The sequence below is a fragment of the Canis aureus genome, chromosome 2 (assembly GCF_053574225.1).
Source record: "Canis aureus isolate CA01 chromosome 2, VMU_Caureus_v.1.0, whole genome shotgun sequence".
NCBI lineage: Eukaryota > Metazoa > Chordata > Mammalia > Carnivora > Canidae > Canis > Canis aureus.
In genome coordinates, this window is record NC_135612.1 from 29,595,941 (window position 1) to 29,619,328 (window position 23,388).

Below are 23,388 nucleotides of genomic sequence, written 5' to 3' on the forward strand. Positions count from 1 at the left end.
ACTGCTTGAGACGATCTAGTAGTTACAATAGAGGACATAAGGCGCTTTCTATTTTTTAGGGAGATTCTGGGCTAGACATCACAGTCAAGAGCAGTAGTTTTGCGCGTAGAGATCGTATCCCATTCTCAGTATAGTCACTTCCAAGCTGTTAGCCTTACACTAACTTTCAGAGCTTTGGGGTTTCTGTGTGTGTTGTCGTTGTTTATAAGGTAGAGACCACAAGGTACGGGTCAGCATGAGAATGCGCGCAGAGCCTCACTTAGCACAGTACCTGGGCTACTACGGCGCAGCGTCGGTCAGGTGTGTGCCGGCGTCCCCGCGCGCCGCTGCCTCAGTGCGTGCGCACGACACCGACCGTCACCTTCTCTGGTCGGGGCCTTAGGAACCCGACCGGGGGCGGGGGCGACACCACGGCTCTCCGGCCAGTGCTGTGCTGCACACGTCCAGCGGGGGGCGCGAGCGCAGACCGGCGGGGCCCGCGCCTGCTCACTGGGCGCCGCTCTCGGTCTCGGCTGCTCGCGTCCAGGCGCTGCTCCCCAAGCCTCAGTGGCGGGGTACGGCAGCGCCTTGGGGACAAAAGTCTTTCTCTGCTGGGGGCTCTGCCCTGTACTTAACCGTTCCGGGGCAGAGCGGGCGGCACGTATTTGCGTGTCCGCGCTGTTGCCCAGGCGGTAGGAGGACGCCGAGTCAGGCGCGGAGCTCGCGCTGACCGGGGCCCGGGCCCAGCGCGTCGAGACCGCCGCCCGGATGTTGCGATGGCTGATCGGGGGAGGCCGAGAACCTCAGGGACTGGCCGAGGTAAGCCCCAGACTACGCCGCCTGTCCCCGCAGAGGCCGAGCCCAGCTCCGGTGTGAGCCCCGCGCGGCGGGAGGCGGCGGGATGCCCGGGGCGGGGGGCGGGGGGCGGGGCCTGCGCGCGGGGGGGGGGCGCTGGACGCCCGGGGGCGGGGCCTGCGCGGGGGCGGGGGCTGCGCGGCGGGGGGCGGGGCCTCCCGAAGGATTCACTGAGCGGCCGCGGCGCTGGGCTGGGGCTCGCCGCAGCTTCCCTTCTAGCGCCGTGTCTGACTTGGTAGGAACCAGCGGTGACTGCAACTTTGTGCTGAAGGTTTTCTAGGTTTGGCATCACTTCTGACATCAACTGACGCTTGCTCGAGGAATAGAAAATCTGTTTGATTATCCAAGAACAAAAAGAATCATTTTTTAAAATAGATAATTTGCTTCAAATTCAAGAAAATAATTTTGTGATTAACTCCTATTTTTGGTGTCATAGTCACGCTTTCTTTGGGGCCGGAATAATTGGATTGACTAATTTACATTCGAAATATTGCGACTAAAATAATCTTGGAATCTTAAAAGGACTCAGGTCTGGAGTTTATTTCATATGCCACCGAGAATTTGTACTCGGATTCCCTTTTATTTCTCATAGGAAATAGTCCTTTCGATTGTTAAAAATAAAAACTTGGTGGTGGTGTGAGCCAGCAGCCTTACTTCTCACTTTTAACTTCCTCATACTATTAAAAAACATTTCAAATCCTGTTCGTTTTGGACAGGCTGAAATCTTAGACACTGTGGAATAGCTGTAGAAAATTACGCGTGTGACGTGGTAGTTCTATATTAACCCGATTATTTGATCATATAATTTCATTAATTCTGCTATGCCTAGTAAAATTTTACTTAAGGGAAGCAGTAAATAGTTTTCAAATGTCTTACTTTTGCTTTTCTCGTCAGAACCACCGCTAGAAGTGAGCTGGGATAAATAAGCACCCACTGCTTTGGGGGCGATTTTTTTTGGGGGGAAAACGTGTGTTAAGTTACACATTTTTCATGTCACAGTACTTCACTTTAACCATTGTGAATTTGTACTTTGTCAGAACCAGTGATTTCCCTTCATTTATACAAGAACTGCTGGTGGTTTAAGCAGTATTCTGTGCTGGAATGATTTTGCCCTAGGGCACACTTGGCTATCTTTGGAGACGTTTTTGATTTCAGGATGGGGGAGATCAGCAGCAAAGAAGTAACTGTTACAAAATCTCAGTAGTGGCAAGTTTGAGAAATTGTAGTTCAGAGGTTAAGAACAAAGGTTTTATCATGAAATAGTACTGGGTTTGACTGCAGAAATGGGGTTAATAACACCTACCTTACAGAACAGTTGACTGAATTATATGCCATATGTGCTTTTGCACACTGTCTGGCATATGGGCTGTGACCTAATTCGCTGTAAATGTTAGCAATTATCTTTATCAGTATTATTGTCCAAAACTCAAATTTATTGAGATTATCGACCCTGAAGGATTTCATTCCTTCACTTATTCGGTCAGCAATCATGTATTGAGTGCCTATCCGGGTTTCAGCACTGTTTTAGTCTATATTTGCCCCTTTGACCTGCAGTTTTGTTTCTGTCAAATTTTAATGGAGAAACACTCATTCTAAAATACTGAATTGGATTGGCCCATTGGTATTTTTTTTTTTAGGTCAGGTTTAATGAGTTATAATTTCCTAACATAAAATTAACCCTTTTCATAAATTTATGGTGACTTGAAAATACTAAAATTTATGGCAAGAATGAGATTTTTTCCCCCTTTTCATTGTTCTTAGTTAACAATCTGAAGAATGATGATCTGAGTTTAAGGATATTTAGATCAATTCTAACAAAGAGGAAAAAATTTATAATGTGGATTTGTAGTAAGAGAAATGTATGTTTAAAAAAAAGAAATGTATGTTAAGATGGCACTTAGTTGCTTTAGGGAAAATACTATCTAGTATTAGAATGTGGTACCTTATGGCATTTTAAGTCTTGTATTCTTAGATGTATACTGTGCAGTTTTATTTCATATGGTCTTTTATCATAAGTCATTTGATCTCTTTCTTTTTTGTTTGTATTTTCTTTTTTTTTTTCAATATAAGAAATCTCCTTTACAGACAATAGGTGAAGAACAAACCCAGAACCCCTACACTGAACTGCTTGTACTGAAAGCTCATCACGATATTGTACGATTTCTGGTACAGTTAGATGAATACAGGTAAGAAGCTCTAGTTATCCAATTGCCTACTGTTTGGAAAGAATTTTTAAGGAATCGTATATTTAAAAACTTCATAATGTCTTTTCTAAAAATTTCAAATCTGGTCATTAGTAACATTTACTAGAAATCAACATCTGGACATCTTGATGCTTATTCTTTTTTAAAAAAATATTTTATTTATTTATTCATGAGACACACAGAGAGAGAAGTAGGCTCCATGCAGGGAGCCCAATGCGGGACTCAATCCCGGACTCCAGGATCATGCCCTGGGCCGAAGGCAGGCGTTAAACTGTTGAGCCACCTAGGCATACCTGATGGTTATTCTTGGTTGAAGTTTTTTGTTTTTTGTTGTTAGTGCTTAGAAATATTTTTTGTTAGTTTCAAGGAAGTGAATAACTTTAAAATGCCTAAATTTGAGAAACAGATGTAGGGAATGTTTATGAAATACTTAACCAGGAATGGGCTATTTTTAGTGGAAGGTAAGGTAAGTAATCTGAATCTTTTGTTATTAAGGAAATAAAAACCTTTAAAATGTTCATTATTTACTTATCAATGTGTACAATATTGTGTTTAATTGCAAGTAGAAATGAAGTATATAGATCTTAAGACTTTAGATTTAGCTTTTTACTGATCTTTATGTCTGTTTATTAAGCCCTTATTCATCTAAATGCTTATTCTTTGTAGCGTAACACCAATTAGAGTTAGTTTTGTAACTAATTTTATCTTCTCTAGATCTAAACTTCTTGGGGGAGGCATATTTTTCTTATTTACCACAGTATCCTTTGTACCTGACACAGTGCCTTACCTGTAGCAGGTAGTTAATAGATAGTTGTTAAACGAATGAATGACTCCTCAGATTATTATTATTTTTTTTTAAAAGATTTTATTTATTTATTCATGATAGTTACACAGAGAGAGACAGAGAGGCAGATACACAGGCAGAGGGAGAAGCAGGCTCCATGCAGGGAGCCCGACGTGGGATTCGATCCCAGGCCTCCAGGATCGTGCCCCGAGCCAAAGGCAGGCGCCAAACCGATGCGCCACCCAGGGATCCCGACTCCTCAGATTATTAAGTGTGCATGTTGCATGCCATCCTAACTTGCTAGCCCCCTGTCTGTTGTCCCTATCAATTTTTCTACTAATTTTTTTTTTACCTTTGATAACACCTTTTTTTTTTTTTTACTCATTTTGGACTCCATGGGTGACTGCTGTTGTGATTATTCCCAATTCTGACCATCACTTCTAATGTCTATTAACTCACTCACTGCTTTTTTGTTTTGTTTTGTTTTTTGTTTTTAATGTGTGTGTTTGGTATTGCTTTTCCCATGTGCAGTGCAAATCTGACACTACCTGGAGTCAGGTCACATTTTACAGGTTAGGGATATAGCCCTACACAGCATTTCCCTCAGCTCCAATCTCCAGGGGTGCCAGGCCACCCCCACTTCTGACCAACTGGCTACAAATTCCCACTATCCTTAGTTTTGGTATTTCCTAGAACCACTGGCAGAACTCAGGAAAGCACTATTCTTACGATTATCATCTTACTATAAAAGATACAGACAGGACTAGCCAAATGCAGAGATGCGTAGGATTAGGTCTAAGAGGGTCTCAAATACAGTGCTTCTGTATCCTTGGAACATGTCACCCTTTCAGCACATTAGTGTGTATTACCATCAGGAGAACTCACTCAAGCTCTGGGTACCCGGAGATTTTATTGGGGGTCATTACTAGAAATGATTGAGTCCTTTGCCACCTGATTGAACTCAGTTTTCAGCCCTTCTCTCCCGGCCCTGTCTTCATACTCCGACCTCAGGTTGAAAGGTTAAGCTAATATCTATGGCTCAGAGCACCAACCCTCTAATTACCTGGTTCATATTTCCCACATGGCCAGACCCTATCTATCCTTAAATTGTCTAGAGGGCCCATCCTGAATAATCTCATTTGCATAAATGTGAGGAGCACAGCTCCATTCTAGAAACCAGGGACAAAATCCAGCCAAATTATGATGCAATAATATGTTCTTCAACTTTTGCTCGAGAAGATTCATCTCTTACATATATATTACTAGCCTATCAACACTGTTGTGATATGAGCTAGCCAAATCAAAACATATAAACCATACTATAATAATCTTCAGCCTTTTTGGTGGTACTCATTGCTGATATGTTCTAAGAGACACTTTGTTTAGTCAGCCAGCCAGCCAGATCTTTGAAACTAAACATAGTTTCTGGAAATATAGGATATTTGGACAGTTGAAGTTTCTTGTTATTTTACCATTTTAAGTTGCTAGGTAGATTTAAAAAAACACCCAAATAATTTATTAGGGCATAATCACTAATATTTGGGTTTTAAGGAATCCTCAGCTCATGTTGTCTGAGAAAGTTAAATAAAAAATATACAGTGTACTTTCAGGATGTGATCTCTAAATTTTTATGTAGAATAACTGTTAAGATTCCATTTTCATTGTTATCTATCCTCTGAAATTTCCTCTAGGCTTTTATTACATAGTTAAAAGAATCTGCAGAAAAGGACATCTTGTAGAATAATGATCATTGTGGAAATGCTGATAGTTTGATTATATTTTCCCCACAGTGATGCTCCCATATAAATCAGTTGTTTAATGATGTAGTAAATGTTCTGTAAACAGTAAAAAATTAGAGCCAAGTGTATCAGTTATCAATTGCTCTCTTAAATACCACCCCAAACTTGGTGGTTTAAGACAACCTGTCATTTACTTATTAATTGCAGGCTAGCTCTCAGTCTAGCCTCAGCTGGGTGGTTTGTTTTTTTTGTTTTGTTTTTGTTTTTTTATTTTTTTTAAATCTGTACCCTGATCAATTGATCTTGTTTAGGTTTACTTACTGCATCTCTAGTCAGGAGGTAAATTGGCTGGGACTGGATGGTTCTTATTGGACTCAGCTGGGTGCTTTCTCCATATGGTGGCTCCAGTGCTTGTGCACATATTGATGATGGAGTTCAAATACGAACAAAAGGACAAACCCTGATGTAAAATTCTTCTCAAGACTCTATTATTTTTGCTGCTGTTGTGTTAGCCAGAGTGAGTCAGGAGCTGGCACAAGTTTAGTAAGTGGATAAATAAACTATCTCCTGAGGGGGGAAACAAGTGCTGTTAATGCTGGTGGACATAGAAAGGAAGAATAATGGGTGGCCATGTTTGCTATCTATCACAGTGAATCTAAATGCCTAGAAATAAGTGAAAAACCTACATTTTTGGCTTTGCAATAAAATGAAGATACTATCAAATGAATCACATTTAATTCTTTGTGCTCAAGTCCTTACTGTGTCAAAATTTACATCTAGTTAGGTAGAAGTTTTTCTGCCAAAGACCTGTAGAAGTTTCAATGTGTGTTTTGTTTTAAAAAATTTAATTCTGCACTGAAAAAAAGAAACCCGAAAGACTCACTACTGGTAAGAAAGGTATAAGAAATCTACAAACTACATAAATACTTATTTGAGTAAAGAATGTAGCATTTTCATTCTTAATTTAGAGTTTAGAATCATCTTTACCATTGCTAATGTACATATTTTGTGCATGATCAAATTACAAAAATATTCCACTTTTTTATGTTTTTATTTAATTTTTGTGGACCTTACATTCTGGTTTTTTGGTCAGCTGTTGTAATCCAGGTTTCACGCTTCAGGTCTTTAGATAATATCATTTTATCGAGAATTTTGCAGAAGGATTTTCTTGTTTTCTTGGTGGCTCAGCTAAAATCAGTGAGTGGAAAATTTTCACAGATTGGTTTTTGAAGATACCAAATAAATCCTGTATAACCTAACAGACAGCTGCCTTTTCTTTTCTTCTTTAGTGTTTTTTGAACATAAAGTAAGGGTCATATTGATTGGGAGATCACTAAAGAAGGCTAAGCCTCAGCAAGAGTCTTCCAAAAAATGGACTGTGCTAAAATTGCATGTAATACTCTAGCATTTGACACATTAAACTAAACTGAGTTCATAACACATTTTAAGAATAGTTTTCTTTGTTGCTTATTTGACCATTCCTTGCTCCTCCAGGAAACAGACAAGGTTCTGTAGGATGGTGATCATGACTGGAAAAGAATCAGGTGACCCATGAAATGCCAGACTGGAGAACAAAATGTGCCCCTAGGAAAGCTGATGAAGCTGTACATTCACAAGACACTAAAGAAACTCAGTACAGTTTGATAATTCACTAACAGACACACAATATTTTATATCTTTAAGAAAATATTCTTAAGCTAAGGTTATTTATCCTCACTAACATTCAGAGAATAGAAATAATCAAGATGACTTGACCCTTTTAATACCTTAGTTCCCTGCAAAGCTGATAGCAAAATGGAATTGGGCACACAAATGGTTTATTAGAAGCGTCAGTTAAGGAAAAAGGGAAGAGCAGGATTAGACAGATTAGACAAGGGGAGCTATCTCAGACTATGATGTAGCTCTGACAAAGTTTCTCTAGGCCCAGTGGCGAATTCTGGAGGAAAGAAAGCCCTTTAGAGGAATTCTATGTTGGATAGAAATAATCAGGACTTTTAACCTTGCCTTACTTAATTATTGGCTGAGAGTCATCCAAGAAGGTGCTTCTGGAGTCCACCACCTTGCTAAAGTTCTGTTGGCTGGGAGCCAGTTGAGATAGTATGACTGGCTTGAAAGCCGAATGGACCCTGAAGTCAACAGCTGGAGGCAGATAATCACATTCCTCAGCTGGGCATCATCCTCTCTTGAAGGGGCATCTGCAAGATGTGTATTGCCTTTCCTATACAAATTGTATCTTGGGATCAGTAATAATCAATGAGAGGAAATTTCTCTTCTAGAAGAATTCAAGCTAGGAAAAATCATGAAATTGGAATAATTGTAATTTTGCAACCTCTGATAACAAATTTAGACAGTTTATTATGGTTGTTAGCATTACATGTGCACAAAAGAAAGACTACCAGAAATTACATTTCCTGATGGAGTATACAAACTCCCTATGAAGTGGGCCTACCAAAAAGTCCAGTTTAAATCTGATTAAGTCTTATATCTGTCAGTTTACCAGAAATACAGGGGATTAGAGGTGCATGCTGAATGACTGTATAGGGAGGTAGCTGGCAAAATCCAGACTATGAGAACTCTATGAGACAAATGTTTAATTGCAAGGAGAAAAATAGAAGGAATCTGTAGAATAAAAGAGACTTCAGAGGTATATCAGCCACTGCAATTATGAACTTTATTTAGATCCTGCTTCACATAAACTTAAATATCATGAGACAGGGAAGTTTGATCACTGAGCATGTGATGACAATAAGGAATTAAATGGTAACTCTAGTCCTGATATAAAGGAGTTCTTAAAAATACATATTGAAATATTTACTGATGAAATGTAGTTACTTTATTGGCTTCAAAGTAATCTGCAGAGAGGAGCGCTTGGATATGGTACAGATGAAACAGCATTGGCCATGAGTTGATAATTACAGATGAGGAGTACCTGGGATTTTTGTTATACTGTTTATACTTGTATATATATATTTAAATTATCCATACTGAAAAATTGAAAAATGATATATATTTGATATAGAGGAAATAAAAATGCCAATTTAAAAGGTATTTTTGTTTCAGAGTAAAACTTTTTCTAAGGTATTAGGTGGGGAAATCACACAGATGGACCTGAACATAAAAACTAATAACTCACAAAAAGCTGGATTAAAGGATGTTGGCTTTGATATACAACCCTCGTGGGGCAGAGGGAGGCCAGGGATGTTTCTCTAGTGTTAGAGATTCTTTCACAGAAACTTGAGCTCAGACGAATGGAGGTTCCGCCTAGTAGAAGTCACAGAGAGTTTTGGTTTTCTAATGTTTGTAAACTTTGATGTTTTAGCTTTCTGTGTGTGATTTGGGGGCGGGGGAGAATTTTCAAAGGGTTTACCTTTCTTAATGACCATGAAAACTATGGAATGGTCCCACCTTCATTTTATGTGAGCTGAAAAAAGGACCTTAAGCATTCAGATATTAGAGTTATGTTAATGTATGCATTTTTCTTAAGCAAGAAAAAAAAGTTTGGTGTTCAAGGAAATCTGTTGAAAGGATCAGTGACGTCAATGTCTATGGCTCATGAAAAGGCTTTCAAATTCCCTTTTACGACTGCTAACTCTGGGAAACGAACTAGGGGTGGTAGAAGGGGAGGAGGGCGGGGGGTGGGAGTGAATGGGTGACGGGCACTGGGTGTTATTCTGTATGTTAGTAAATTGAACACCAATAAAAAAAAAAAAAAAAAAAAAACCAAAATTGAAGAGGCAATAAAAGAAAAAAAAAAAAACAAATTCCCTTTTACTTCTCTTACAAGTCTCCACATACTTCTCTGATTTTATTCAAGTAGTTCTAGAATACAAGATAATAAAAACCTATTTTAAATGAGAGTTTTGTATTTTTTCAGTTTGGTTTGGTTTTTGGTATTGTACCATTTTTCAGTTCTATTTTACTATAAAAATATATTATTTTAGTTGCATCATGTATTAGAAATTACATGTGGATTAGGTGGGGAACTGGGTAAGCACAGGGATTTTCTTTATTGCCATAATATTGTCCTTTTTTCCCCTCAGGGCTTTATGATTATGTAGATACTGAATACAAGAAGTTTCATGGACCATACTTTTCATTATATCCTTTAAGGTTATATTTGAATTTGTAGCACCCTTGACCTAATTGAAATAAGTTCAAATGAGCAAGAACCATTAAATGAGCACTTAAGTAAGTAATACACATAGGAATTATTTGTGAAAATATTTTGTTTTATACAAATCTTTGTGAAACTTTGCTATACTTTTCAATTCATAGTTAGCAAGAATGAGAGTACTTTCTCTGAGATGTTCAAAGGGAAGGTGTTTAAAAGGAATGATTTCTATAAATTGAAATGAGTAAAAATGAGAATTCTCGTGGGCTCATGATCTGGACCCTGTAGCATTGCTTAGTAATGTAGACTGAGGTCTTCAAGGGCAAGAACTATCCTATTGATTTTTAGTTTCAGTATCAAATATGTATTATCAAAAATACATTTAATTATATTTATGCTTAATATATAGTTACTGTATAATATTTCTTGAATGAGTGAATCATCAACTCTCACGATAAATTTAGTTCTCATAATTAGAGTAGGAGGGGATGGAATATTCTAGAAGCTCTGGTATAGGTCTTGATTAAATCATGCTTCACCTTGTTAAACTTCTTTTCATGTATATAGTTTTGGCTTAGTCATTTAATTGTATATGCTCAATGAGTATTTTTAAAGACATGGTTTCAAGTTGAAGGGTATACTTAGGTATGGGATGGGACAGGAACATGAAAAAAAGGAATTTACTTATGTGTGTGGTGGGTTTCTGAGTTTTAATTTTTTTTACTTTTAATTTTTCTTTTGACAGTGTATTTATGGAAGGAAAAAAGTGAGGTTACGTTAATACACTTAATGATTATCTATTTCACAGATCCCTTGCAACACTTAAATGTTTGCTTATTCATTAATTTACTCATTGAAAAATCATTTTTTGGTGCTTTAAACCGGCTAGAGATAATCAGAGATTCGTTGGACTAGAAACATCATAAACATCAATAAATATGTCAATTACTATATTTCATTGATTCTAAGAATTTTTTTTCCTATTTTAAGATCTCTGAAATTTGGAGACATCATATAATTGATGGTGTGTTGGGTATAATTGGCAGTATTTTTTCCTTAATAGTACATAAAATAATAGAATGTCTTACACTTGATCATATCAATGTTTAGATACATTTCTAAACAATGAATTTGAAGATCTTGAAACAGGAACCACATGTAATTGATCTTGACATTTCCCTGTCACCTAGCATGAATCTCACCCAATACATTTTGTGCTATAATTAGCAAAGAAGCATTTCTCTTAAAACCTTAATTATAGACTTGAATCTTTGGATTCTATGAATTTAGAATGTTTAAAAAAATTATTCTATATAATTTTAATGCAATACAGCCACAATTCTTCCTTCCATTGAATAGTTCAGACCTCACTGGCATTTTAATTACTTGTTTTTTATACTTCATTACTTCTTTTTAGCAATTACAATGTATCTACTATTAGAAATTCTTGGGTTGAATTTTCATTTCTGATTTGCAGATGGCTGAAGTGTGTGCTTGACTGATTAGGATGAACTGATTATAGTTTAAGATAAACTGATAAAGTGTAGCTAGTTTTCAATTATCCATCCTAATAGCATGGATAATTGTAATTTGCGAATGATCTCCCAACCCTTTATTCGTTATTTTATGGGAAATACTAATTTGTGGCAAAATTATATTGATTTGCATTTCTAAGCTTCATGTTTTCTCTTTAGGGGAGCTAATAAAAATACTGAAATGGCAAAAAAAAAAAAAAAAAGGCAAGAAAGAAAGAGGCAGCAATAGAATAAATAAGAAAATTGAAAGTCCTGAATAATCCACCAACTGGATAATTGACCTCTGAGTAATAAAAAATTGGCTGTGATTTCATGCATTACTATTGAGCATTGTTTAGATTTAACTTTTGTTCACTACTGATTGAATTAAAGTTTGAGGTGAAATGCTCTATATCTCATTTCTAAACTCTGAACCGTTCAATCGTCTCTCATTGTGAACTCATGAGGTTCAGACATGATAAAACAATAATGAGAAGTTAAAAAACAGGGTTAGAAAAAGTATGTATTTTAAACCTGCAGTCTTCTGGAAGGGAGAAAAGCAATTATAAGAGTTTCAAGAATCAATAGAAATTGATGTTTTATACCAAAGAAAACTTAAGACCTTGAGTCCTGCCTCCCCACCATCACTATACAAATAAAAAGAAATCAATAGGCCTAGAAACATAAGCTATTAAAGATTGACATCCAGCAACTATTTTTGATACTAAGGCATTGTTTAGTATTCTGATTCAGAAAAATAATGTCTTATTAAATAAATTGTATTTTTAATTTAAAAATGATTGTTTTCTTTTAAATCTCCAGATCTTTTATATATTTCATCTTGAAATAATAAATGTTAGGCACGAATTTTAAATAATTCTGCATGCGATTTCTCACTAGTTACTAGGAAGTTCTTAAAGGTCCTCTGTTCAAAAGATAGGTAGCTCTCTATTTTAAAAAATTGTTAATAGGACTTTGATGAGGATGTATTTGACCAATTTCCCATCTCCTGGATAATCTCTTAGCTCCCATAGTAGGAGATGTAACTGAACATAATAGGAGATGTAACTGATTTAGAAATCAGTACTGAATATGGGAATTGTCAGAGCCAGCGAAGACAATAGTTATTTATGGGACTCTGAGCATGAGAAATTAGAACTTGAAGTGCAGTTCGGAGTTTTAAGGAAATTATTATATGATGAAGTAGTGAGATTTTATGGATCTTATATAGTAAAATTCATTAGAACAGGTACTCTCAGGAACAAAGTAACTTTTGTGTCATAGTGTACCAGTTCCCCAGTGACAGACCTGTTTGACTAATAATATTTCCTGTAATGAAGACATTCAAGGCACACCCAGATTTTGTGAAATGAACTAACAATTTTACAAGGAAGAACACATTTTTTAAATGCCATAACTGCTAGTGGTTTATTATTTATTAATGGTTGTTAATTATAGGGGGTCAGTTATACACAGTTCATACTGGCTTTCTATAATACCACTTTCTTTCCTATTCAGAAAACAAACCGATTGAAAAAAAAAAAGAGAAAACAAACCAAATTTAAGTGAATGAAAGGGATAGGAGAACAACTTTGGATCAATTTTGATTCATTAAAGAATCATTTACAAACTTATGTACTAAATTATTAATTACTTGACATGTTTATGGTGTGATTGCTGTATACCACTGTGTTGGGACATTGCTTGAGAACAGTGCTTGATATTACTATAATGCAGTCACTATGATTAATCCTGTATAACAAATTACTTTTCTTGGCAAGTGTTTGTATCATGGATATCTTCTACTCTACAGAACTGGTTCTTTATATATATATATATAGTGAACAGGAAGTAAAGAGGAGAAAGAAGCTATAACTGAGTTCATCACAGCTCTTTTTCCATGCAGGAAATAAACTTTCCTTTACCTCTTTGCATTTCAAGCATTTTCACTAAAAAATAAATAAAACAAAAAACTTCACAAAACGTCAGATCCTCCAAACTAAGAACACAATATTTACATGGAATGACCAAGAGCCAAGAGGAGCGAAGGAGAGATCTTGGCTTTAAATAATAAAGTTAAAGTATATTGACAGAGAAAAATAATAGAAATAACGAAATTATCTAAGGACATGTATTCCTTTGTTGCAGTCTTGGAATATCACTTCCTATCAGTGAAGCTGAAAGTGATAGTTTAATCATACAATTTTAAAGCCAAGGGATCCCTGGGTGGCGCAGCGGTTTGGTGCCTGCCTTTGGCCCAGGGTGTGATCCTGGAGACCCGGAATCGAATCCCACGTCGGGCTCCCGGTGCATGGAGCCTGCTTCTCCCTCTGCCTGTGTCTCTGCCTCTCTCTCTCTGTGTGTGTGTGACTATCATAAATAAATTAAAAATAAATAAACAAATAAATAAATAAAGCCAAGAAGGACTTTTAAGATTATTTATAGGCCTCCCTCATTCTTTCAGTTTTAGCAGTTGATTCATTGTAATGCTGTGAATGGTTTTATTTATCTTTGGATCAGTATCTGGCATAAAACATAGAAGGTAGTCCATGAATATTTGTTGAATTAGCTTAACTAATCAGCATTAATATTGGTCAAAACACCATTAATGAATTTTGATAGTTCTTAGTAATTTCAGCACATAAATTTCACCAGAATATTTTATTTATTTATTTTTTTTATCTTTTTTGTCTACCCAGATTTGCATCTGCTGGTGATGATGGAATTGTAGTTGTGTGGAATGCCCAGGTGTGTATTAATTCTATGTGAATTGTGTAATAAGACATCACTGTATAGTTGAGTTTGCATTTATAAACACTATCTGAGTGTATACCTGCGTTATCAGTATACTGAAACTACTTAATACTTGAAAAGGCTACTTAGGATGAATCTGTTTAAAATGGGAACCAATATTTTTCTATTATGAGAAAGTTTTAATCTTATTGAGCAAAATTTTAGTTATCAGCAACTATACACTGATTCTGAAAATGAAATCAAGTGTTGATTTTTGTGGGAGATACGATTTTTATTCCAAAATTGTATGATAACATAATAAAATACTCTTCTCATGTTTGGCTAATAGGAATGTAATAAAAAGCTAATTTGTTTTTCAAAAATATTTAAGGCTTCACCAGATTTTTTCCAGGGCCTCTCTTCCTCGTCTTTTGATACTCACAGTATTTTCTTTTGAAGCATTTATCTTCTGTTATATCAGTAGTTTTCTGGTCTGACTCCGTCAGATCCTCATTTCTCAGTGGCTTTACCAGTGATTAAAGCAATTATTTAACATTATGTTCACCATGTTCAGGAAATCCTGCAACCTTAGAAAGATTTACAATTTATGTTATATTTACGTTGGATTTTTACATGTTTACTACTTGGGAATAACAGAGACTGATTGATAAAGACATTGAATGGATAGGAATAGCTGTTGGTGTTAGAAGTGGAGTGGAGACTGACTTTATAAGTGGTTGATCTGCTATTGGATGTGTACAGTATATAGATTGTGCTATTGTTATGCTAACTTTTATTTCCTTCAATAGCACTTTAAGTTTGGAGACTTAAAGAACTTGGATAATGAGGACTCCCTATTTTTTCCAACAGATTAGTTACTGATATTTTTATGTATGATTTATGCAATTCTTTTTTTTTTGATTTATGCAATTCTTAAAACCATATGGAAAGAATATTCCTTTAAATTTTCATATAAATAAGCTAAAAATTGGTATTTTCTATCAGAAAATAAAATTATTTATGGCTACTCTATGAGTACCTGTTCAGATTCTATTTGATTGTTTAAAGTGAAGTTACACATCTAAGTAATTAAAAATGAAATTATGTATTTTCTATATGATTCTTAATGTTGTCATTTAAGATTATTAAGTTGTGAATATGATATGAGCCTATTATTAAAATTTTTATTGATATTTCAGACAGGAGAAAAACTTCTGGAACTTAATGGACACACTCAAAAGATAACAGCTCTTATTACATTTCCTTCCTTGGAAGCTTGTGAAGAAAAAAATCAACTGATCTTGACAGCCTCTTCTGATAGAACAGTTATTATATCCTTAAATCTGGAAGAAAGTGAAATAGCTGTAGTGACCCAAGGGACCAGTACATATATTATTCGTTTTTAGCCTTTTGGGACTTGTCTGTACATTCATTTTAGCAAAAATGATTTTGTTCTAGCCTTCATGATACACTTCTTAAAAGTATTAGGCATCTGAAAAGTATTAGGCTGGAAATAGGTTAAAGACTTATTCTCGATGGAAACCCCATGACTAAAGCTGTTCTTTCCAGAGTTACTATTATATCAAGTTATAGAAAATGGAGAATTTGGGCTTAAAAGTACTTACTTAGCTCAGTTTGCTTTTCAATCTCAAGAAACAAAGAGGAGTCTGACTGGAGAATAATTCACATTTTTGTCTGTACAGCATTGTACAGCAAAATAAATGTAATGTCCCCAGCCCATAAGAACCTTTTGAACATCTGAGCTTGGCAGAAAAGTGAATTACCATCTGCTCAGTGTTTAGTGTTTAAAAGCAATTTTAGAAAAGTAAATTCTTCCCCCCTCATACTTTTAGGTAAAAATTTAAGATGTGACAGCAATGGTAAAGTTATCTAGGGCACTTAATGTGTTCTGTTTAACATATAGTACATCTAATTTTACATATATTCTATATTACATATATTAACACGTCTAATTCTTATAATTATTTTTATTCTCATTTTTAGATAAGAAAAGAGAGACAGAGAGGTTAAGTGACTTGTCCTAGGTCATACAGCCATTAGAGGGCAGATGGCAAGCAATCTGACTGCAGAGTCAGAACTCTGAACCACTGTATAATACTGCCTTCATAAAATATTTTCCTTAGGGAGGCCTGGGTGGCCCAGTCAGTTAGGCATCTGCCTTCAGCTCAGATCCTGGAATCGAGCTCCACACTGGGCTCCCTGCTCAACGGGGAGCCTGCTTTTCCTTCTCCCTCTGCCTGCCACTCCCCCTGCTTATTATGCTCCTGCGCGCACGCTCTTCCCCCCCCCAATAAAATATTAAAAAATATATATTTTCCTTAAATTTAGCCTTTAATGTTTGTATGAGGAATTGGTTTTATAAAGGCTTTAGCCAGATATTTTTTTTTTCTTTCTTAGCCAGATACTTAATGGAAACTGTATTTTAAAAAAATAGTATCAGAGATTCACTTACTATAGTCTTTGCTTATCTGAGAATTCTGTTTAGTTTCAAGCATCAGGGGAGTAAGTTTTGGAGTAAGCCCAAAGGAGTAGGTGTTTGCTGGGCTTCTGTAGAACCAGGACAGACCTTATGACACATTTTATTTATTTATTTTTAAAGATTTTATTTATTTGAGAAAGAGAGTGCACGCCCATGCCCATGAGCAAGGGAGAGGGGTTGAGGGAGAGGGAGAAGCAGATTCCCCTACTGAGCAGGGAGCCCAACAACACTGGGCTGGATCCCAGGACCCCTGGGATCATGACCTTAGCAGAAGGCAGATGTTTAACTGACTGAGCTACTCAGGCACCACATGACACACTTTAAATGAGTTCATTAGTTCAGGTGATTTCTAGACAGATTGTCAATATGTGAAAAAAATTTCAAGGTAAGATTTACATGTGGTAAACTATTTTGTAGTGATGACAATATCGCATAAGCAATATTACATGTATTTAGATCAGAATAACTTGACTGTTCCATTGTGGCAAATATTATATTAGGAACTAAAGCTTTTTATTTGTTTTCAGTATTAGTATAATCTCCAAAAATAGAATTTAAAATACTTTGTGTTTATTAGACCATTCCTGAGGTACTTTAATAACGCTTAGAGACAGTTATTAAATTACTACTATAGTAAAGAGATGAGTAGCTGAGACAGTATCGATATGAACTTTACTTGTAAATGATAATTTAGAGAATTATTAAAAATAATTCCAGGCTGCTTGAGCCTCCACTATTAACAAACTTCATTAATTAAATGTTGAAGATAAACTTTTAAGTGATAAAGAGTCTGCCCATATACATATGTGTGAATGTGTATATATATGTTGCATCTATGTAAATGTGTGCTCAGACATGATGTAAAATATATATTACCATATTACCATATATTACCATCACCCATTACCATAGGAAATGGGGTGAAAATTTGAAAATTGTTACACTCCTTAAGTTGTGCTAACCTTGGACACTTAATGGAGGTCCTCTAATTATTTTAAATACGTTTACCAGTAAGTGCACTGTAACTGGCTTCTTTGCATTAGTATAGCAGTAGTAAATCATGCCATGCGTGTTGAAGGAGCTTTCTTTTTTTTTTTTTTTATTATTTTTATTTATTTATTTATTTATTTTTTGAAGGAGCTTTCAATAAGAATGGAGTCGATAGTTTTTAGTATAAATACTTTGTTGAATGTTTATTAGATTATGGTAGACTATTTTGGAGAATAAGGCTTAAAAATTAAACACTTGCACTATTTAATACCTATAAATATTCAGGATTCAGACCATCCTGTTGATGTTTTCTGATAGTTTGATAGTAAAATTTGCTTCAAACTTATTTTACATTGTATGCCTGCCATGCTGTGGATGACTCACTATATGATTTAATTTTGGTAATAGTATAAATGCTAAATATTTTATGCTTTAAAGATTTTTCTACTTGAGTTTGTAACATTTGCAATTTAATTATTAGAAAAGTTATCTCCTAATTTAGATTTTAATGTTCTGTTTAGAAATTATTTCTTAACAAAAGTTTAGTTATGGGATTGTGATACTGGCAGACAAGTTCGGAAAGTATCATGCTTCCAGTCTACTGTAAAGGTAAAATTTTAAGCTGTTATTTTATGGTAATAATCTTTTTGTCTCAGAAAAAATGTTTAATAAGTTAGATGAATTACTTTCGTTGGTTTTAAAATTTCTTCCATGTATACCTACATTTATTCGATTCTTCTAAGACTGGATTGTTGAGAACTTATATATTAAATGCTAGAATGTTTGAATTTGAAATTAGATCAAGGGGTAAATATATAACAACATAAGGAAAAGGATAGCACCTAGGATGTTTACTTTTAGGAAGAGATGTTGCTGAATGACTACAGCAGTAGCTAATCTGTTTTCTTTGTACTTTGAACTAAAAATGTGGATTTATTTGGCCCTCAATCTCTGATTTTTATAAGGTCATAAAGATGAGACATATCAATTACTTTCAAAGAAATGTTATGTGGCTAATTGGCAGCTACTATTAACATTTATTTTACAAACAAATATTAATTGGGGCTTATTACATGATAGGAACTCTGCCCCATGTTGAAGAAACAAGCATGGAGAGGACCTGGTTACTTGGATTCCTACAGTAGAAATTGTCGTAGATGTTCTTAGAAAGTGCCACTGCTTTTCAATAATGTCAGCAAGTTTGGGTAAAGAGTCTTATGTGTTGTTTCCTTGTTTATCTTAAAGATAACTTGTTTCTGTATTGGAGCTAACACTCCTTTTTTTCTTTAAATGTAAAAAGACTTGCTGTATGCCAGTAATTGATGTATTTGACTTTTTTTTTTTTCCTAAAAGGCAGCATCTGTGGTAGTCATCTTGTACTACCGTGCTATTCTAATTATCAGTTTAGTAGAGTCTCCAGGGAAGAAAGTGCCCAGAAATGCTTGTATCCAATTTAACAATGGACTATCTTTGAGGAAGTCACTAAAGTATTGATCTGATGAAAATTTCTGTGTTTTATTTGATCTGAGAAGATGCTTCTTTAAGTTCCTTGAAAAGTAGTCTTGCTATTTGACAGAGATTATTAGGTTTCAAATGAAAATACATGAATTGAAGGAATAGGGAATAGGAACAGGAGAAGTAGTTTGATGTATTTTGGACAAATTCCTTTAGTGAACTGTTACAGGAACTGATCGTTAAGAAGTAACTTATTCCAGTATGCTGAAAGTACTTTTTAAAGAGGTTTTACTGTAATGTTAGTCAGTTAGATGGTTGTATCTACTTCTCCTGTGATCATGTTTCATATAACACGTTGTTAAAAGTAGTGTTTCACTCACTTTGTTTCGGTGGTCCAATTCTTATTGAACAGGTAATTTATCAAATTCAGATCCCTAAGAAATATAAGAAATATATTTATTTTTTGAGCTAGTGACGTTTTTATAAGGGTTTGTGTTAGCAAGGAAATGATGAAGTTGGCATTTTTATTGCAGTTGAGAATATAAATTGATGATATTCCTAGAAGGCATTTTGACATTATTAAAGAAACTTTTTAAATGATTACATGAATTGGCCCAGAATTTTACTTACAGAAAAGTCTTTAGAGCAAATAATAATAAAAAAAAAACTTAGCAGAGATTTATGAACAGAAATGTATATTACAGATGTATTTTATAAGCAGATAATTGGCAGTATCCTAAATGTCTTACAGGAAAATAGTTAAATTGCATTAGTTACATATGCTAAAAAAAAGTATTTCAGAAAATTCATACGGAATTTGAAAAATTTTTTAAAGATGTTAAGTGATAAAAGAAGTATGTTATCCTTAACAAACTAAATCAACAACATGGTTTATACACCATGATCAAATAGACTTATCCCCGTTCAACATCTGAAAAATCAATAACTAATATACATAGTAAGAATAAAGGACAGAAAGCATATTATCATCCGAGTAGATGCAGAGGAAGCATTTTATGGACTTCAGCACCCTCTCATGGTAAAAGTAGTCAACAAACTAAGAATAGATGAGCATTTCTTCAGCCTAAGAGAAGACATTTGTGAAAATCCCAGAGTTAACATCCTATTCATGGTGAAAAACTGAATACTTTTTCCCCTGAGATCAGGAACAAGACAAGGATGGCACTGTTCAGTATTATGGGCAATAAAAAATATATAAGAGGCATCCATATTGGAAAAGAAGAAATAGGGCAACCCCGAGTGGCTCAGTGATTTAGTATTGCTTTCAGCCCAAGGTGTGATCCTGGGGTCCCAGGATTGAGTCCACGTCAGGCTCCCCACATGGAGCCTGCTTCTCCCTCTGCCTGTGTCTCTGCCTCTGTATGTGTGTGTCTGTGTGTCTGTCTGTCTCATGAATAAATAAATAAAATCTTAATAAAATAAAGGAAAGGAAGAAATAAACTGTATTTACAAGTGACATGATCTGTATACTAAATCTTAAATTCATAACCAAACTATTAGAACTAATAAATTTAGCAAGGCTTCAGTATATGAAATCAATGTACAATATTAATTGTATTCCTATCCACTAGCAGTGAACATCCAAAAATAAAATTAAGAAAAAAAAAGAAAATTAAGAAAAACTAAGAAAATGAAATGAATTTATAGTAGTATCCAAAAGAATAAAATACATAGGAGTAAACTTAAAGAAGAAATGAGAGTTTTACATCAATAAGTATAAAACAATTTTTGAAAGAAACTAAAGAAAATCTAAGGAAATGGTTAAGTCATTCCATATTCATGACTCAGATTTAATATTAAGATTGCAGGACTACCCAAAATGATCTGCAGATTGGACACAATCTCTGTTCAGGCGTCCCCCTCACCCCCTCATGAAATTGGCAAGCTGATCCTAAAATTGATGTAGAAGTGCATGGGACCCCAGAATAGCTAAAACAATTTTGTTTTTGTTTGTTTGCTTATTTATTTTTAACAATTTTGAAAATAAAGAACAGGGATCCCTGGGTGGCGCAGCGGTTTAGCGCCTGCCTTTGGCCCAGGGCGCGATCCTGGAGACCCAGGATCGAATCCCACGTCGGGCTCCCGGTGCATGGAGCCTGCTTCTCCCTCTGCCTGTGTCTCTGCCTCTCTCTCTCTCTCTCTCTCTCTCTCTGTGTGACTATCATAAATAAATAAAAAAATTAAAAAAAAAAAGAAAATAAAGAACAAAGTTATAAGATTCAGAGCTCCCAATTTCAAAATTTACTGCAAAGCTGTAGTATTCAAGACACCGTGGTACTGGATAAGGATGACATACAGATCAGTGAAATATAATTGAGTGTCCAGAAATAAAACCTCACGTATTTGATCACTTGATTTTCAACAAGGATGCCAAGACTTTTCAAAAAGAGCAAGAACAGTCTCTTTAGCAAATGATGTGGGATCAACCAGATACCCACACAGAAAATATGAAATTGGATCCCTACCTTATGCCATATATAAAAATTAATTCCAAATTGATCAAAGATCATAACATAAGAGCTGAAATGGTAAGACTTTTAGGAGAAATATGGGAAAAAATATTTGCGATCTTGGGTTAGGGATCTTGGATAACACCAAAAATACAGTAACAAAGTGATCAAGTGGGTTTCCTCAAAACAAAAAGTATTTATACTTCAAAGAACACTATCAAGAATGTGAAAAGACAACCCGCAGAATGGGAGAAGATGTTTGCAAATCATATATCTGATAAGGAACTTATATCCCGAATATAGAAAGTACTCTTAAAACTTAACAACAAAAAAAGACAGACAACCCAATTTAAAATAGACTATGTGAAAGACATTTCTCCAAAGAATACTGGTGGTTAATCAATAAGCATGTGAAAAGAAGCTCAACATCTTAGGTATTAGAGAAATGCAAGTCAAAACCATAATGCAATACTATTTCACATACACTAGATGGCTAATATCTAAGACAGGTAATAAGTGTTGATAAGGAGACATTGGAACTTTTATATGTTTCTGGTGGAATTGTGAAATGGTAGAGCCACCCTGAAAGTTGTTTGTTCATCATAATGATAAACAGAGTTACCATTTGGCCTAACAATCTCACTCCTAGGTATTCCTATTTCATTGTCAAGAGAAATGAAAATATATGTCCACATATAAACTTGATGTGAGTATTCATGGCAGCACTGTACATAAACAAAAATAATCTAAATGTCCTCCAACTGAGAATGGACAAATGCACTGTATGCATACAGTGGAATATTATTTGGCAAAAGATAGGAGCAAACTATTGATTATATTAAACATTCAGAAATTAGGCAGGGTAGGAACTCTTGAAATACAAATTACATCGATTATTTTCAACGCTCTTTATTCCAGCAGCCATAAATTTTTAAAATTTTACTTATTTATTTGAGAGAGAGAGCGAGAACAAGTAGGGGGGAAGAGAGAGAGGGAGAAGCAGACTCCGCATTGAGCAGGGAGCCCCGTGTGGGGCTCTATCCCAGGACCCTGAAATCATGACCTGAGCCAAAGGCAGACGTTTAACTGACTGAACCAACCAGGTGCCCCTATTCCAGCACCTTTAAAAGCAACCCCACCCTCTGCTTAGACAAGACTACCAGATCATTTTCCTTTTCTTTTTTGTTTTTCTCTGTCACTCTTATCCTTGTGCTCACTCAGAGTCATGGATGGGAAGAGTACAATTTAAGGTGTGGACTTTAAAATACTGTTAAATGTAAAGGACTCATTTTCCTAAGTTAAGGATTAGATGATACTAATTTGAAAATCACATAAAAACCAAAGTCATCTTTATTTTTAAAGTTTATTTAAGCCTATTTAGATTATAGATTATCTATTACTGAGTATCAAATTACCTCAAACTTAGTTGCTTAAAACAATAAATATTACAATATTTATGGTCAGGAATAAAGAGCAGCTTAGCTGAGTGGTTTTGGCTCAGTGTGTATGATGAAATTGCTGTCACCTGAAGGCTTGCTTGGGGTTGGAGGTTCCTAGGGGGCTCACATGCTTGGTAAGTTAGTGCTGGCTGTTGTCCAGAGGTCTCACTTTCTTGCATATGCATCTTTCCCCATATGGCTGCTTGTATGTGTTTGCCCTAGAGTGAGTGATCCAAGAGAGAGCTAGGAGGAAGCTACTATGTCTTTTATGATTTAGTCTTGTAAGTCACACACCATCATCCCTTCCGCCACATTTTATGTGCTAGAAGTTGGTACATTGGAGAGCCCGCATTCAAGGGTGGGAGACTTAAGCTTCACCTCTTAAGAGAATGATAGCAGAGAACTTGCAGACGTATTTGAAAACCACCAATGAATGCTTGAGATTCTAAACTGATAGACATTTCACATGAATTTTGCAGTGTTTAATTGTTCTTCAGAGACTAGATGTTTGGCTTTCTGGTGGGAATGACCTATGTGTGTGGAACCGAAAATTAGATCTCCTGTGTAAGACCAGTCACCTTTCTGATACAGGTAAGAAAACAAATCAAGGTAAT

At 35.6% G+C, this 23,388-nt stretch overlaps 1 protein-coding gene across 14 annotated transcripts in view; it reads left to right on the forward strand.

Annotated features, from left to right (window-relative positions):
• Positions 1 to 23,388, forward strand: part of WDR41 (WD repeat domain 41) — a 206,119-nt gene that overhangs the window by 160,502 nt on the left and 22,229 nt on the right. For 6 of the 14 annotated variants that reach the window (XM_077867444.1, XM_077867436.1, XM_077867463.1 and 3 more), the window contains 5 exons: positions 2,905 to 3,020; positions 13,886 to 13,934; positions 15,119 to 15,250; positions 17,956 to 18,018; positions 23,254 to 23,365. In XM_077867444.1, coding sequence (XP_077723570.1) covers positions 2,905 to 3,020; positions 13,886 to 13,934; positions 15,119 to 15,250; positions 17,956 to 18,018; positions 23,254 to 23,365 — 472 coding nt within the window. Of the gene's footprint in view, positions 1 to 479; positions 799 to 2,904; positions 3,021 to 13,885; positions 13,935 to 15,118; positions 15,251 to 17,955; positions 18,019 to 23,253; positions 23,366 to 23,388 lie in introns of those variants that run through there. The other 8 variants (XM_077867457.1, XM_077867450.1, XM_077867465.1 and 5 more) reach the window with 3 other exon arrangements.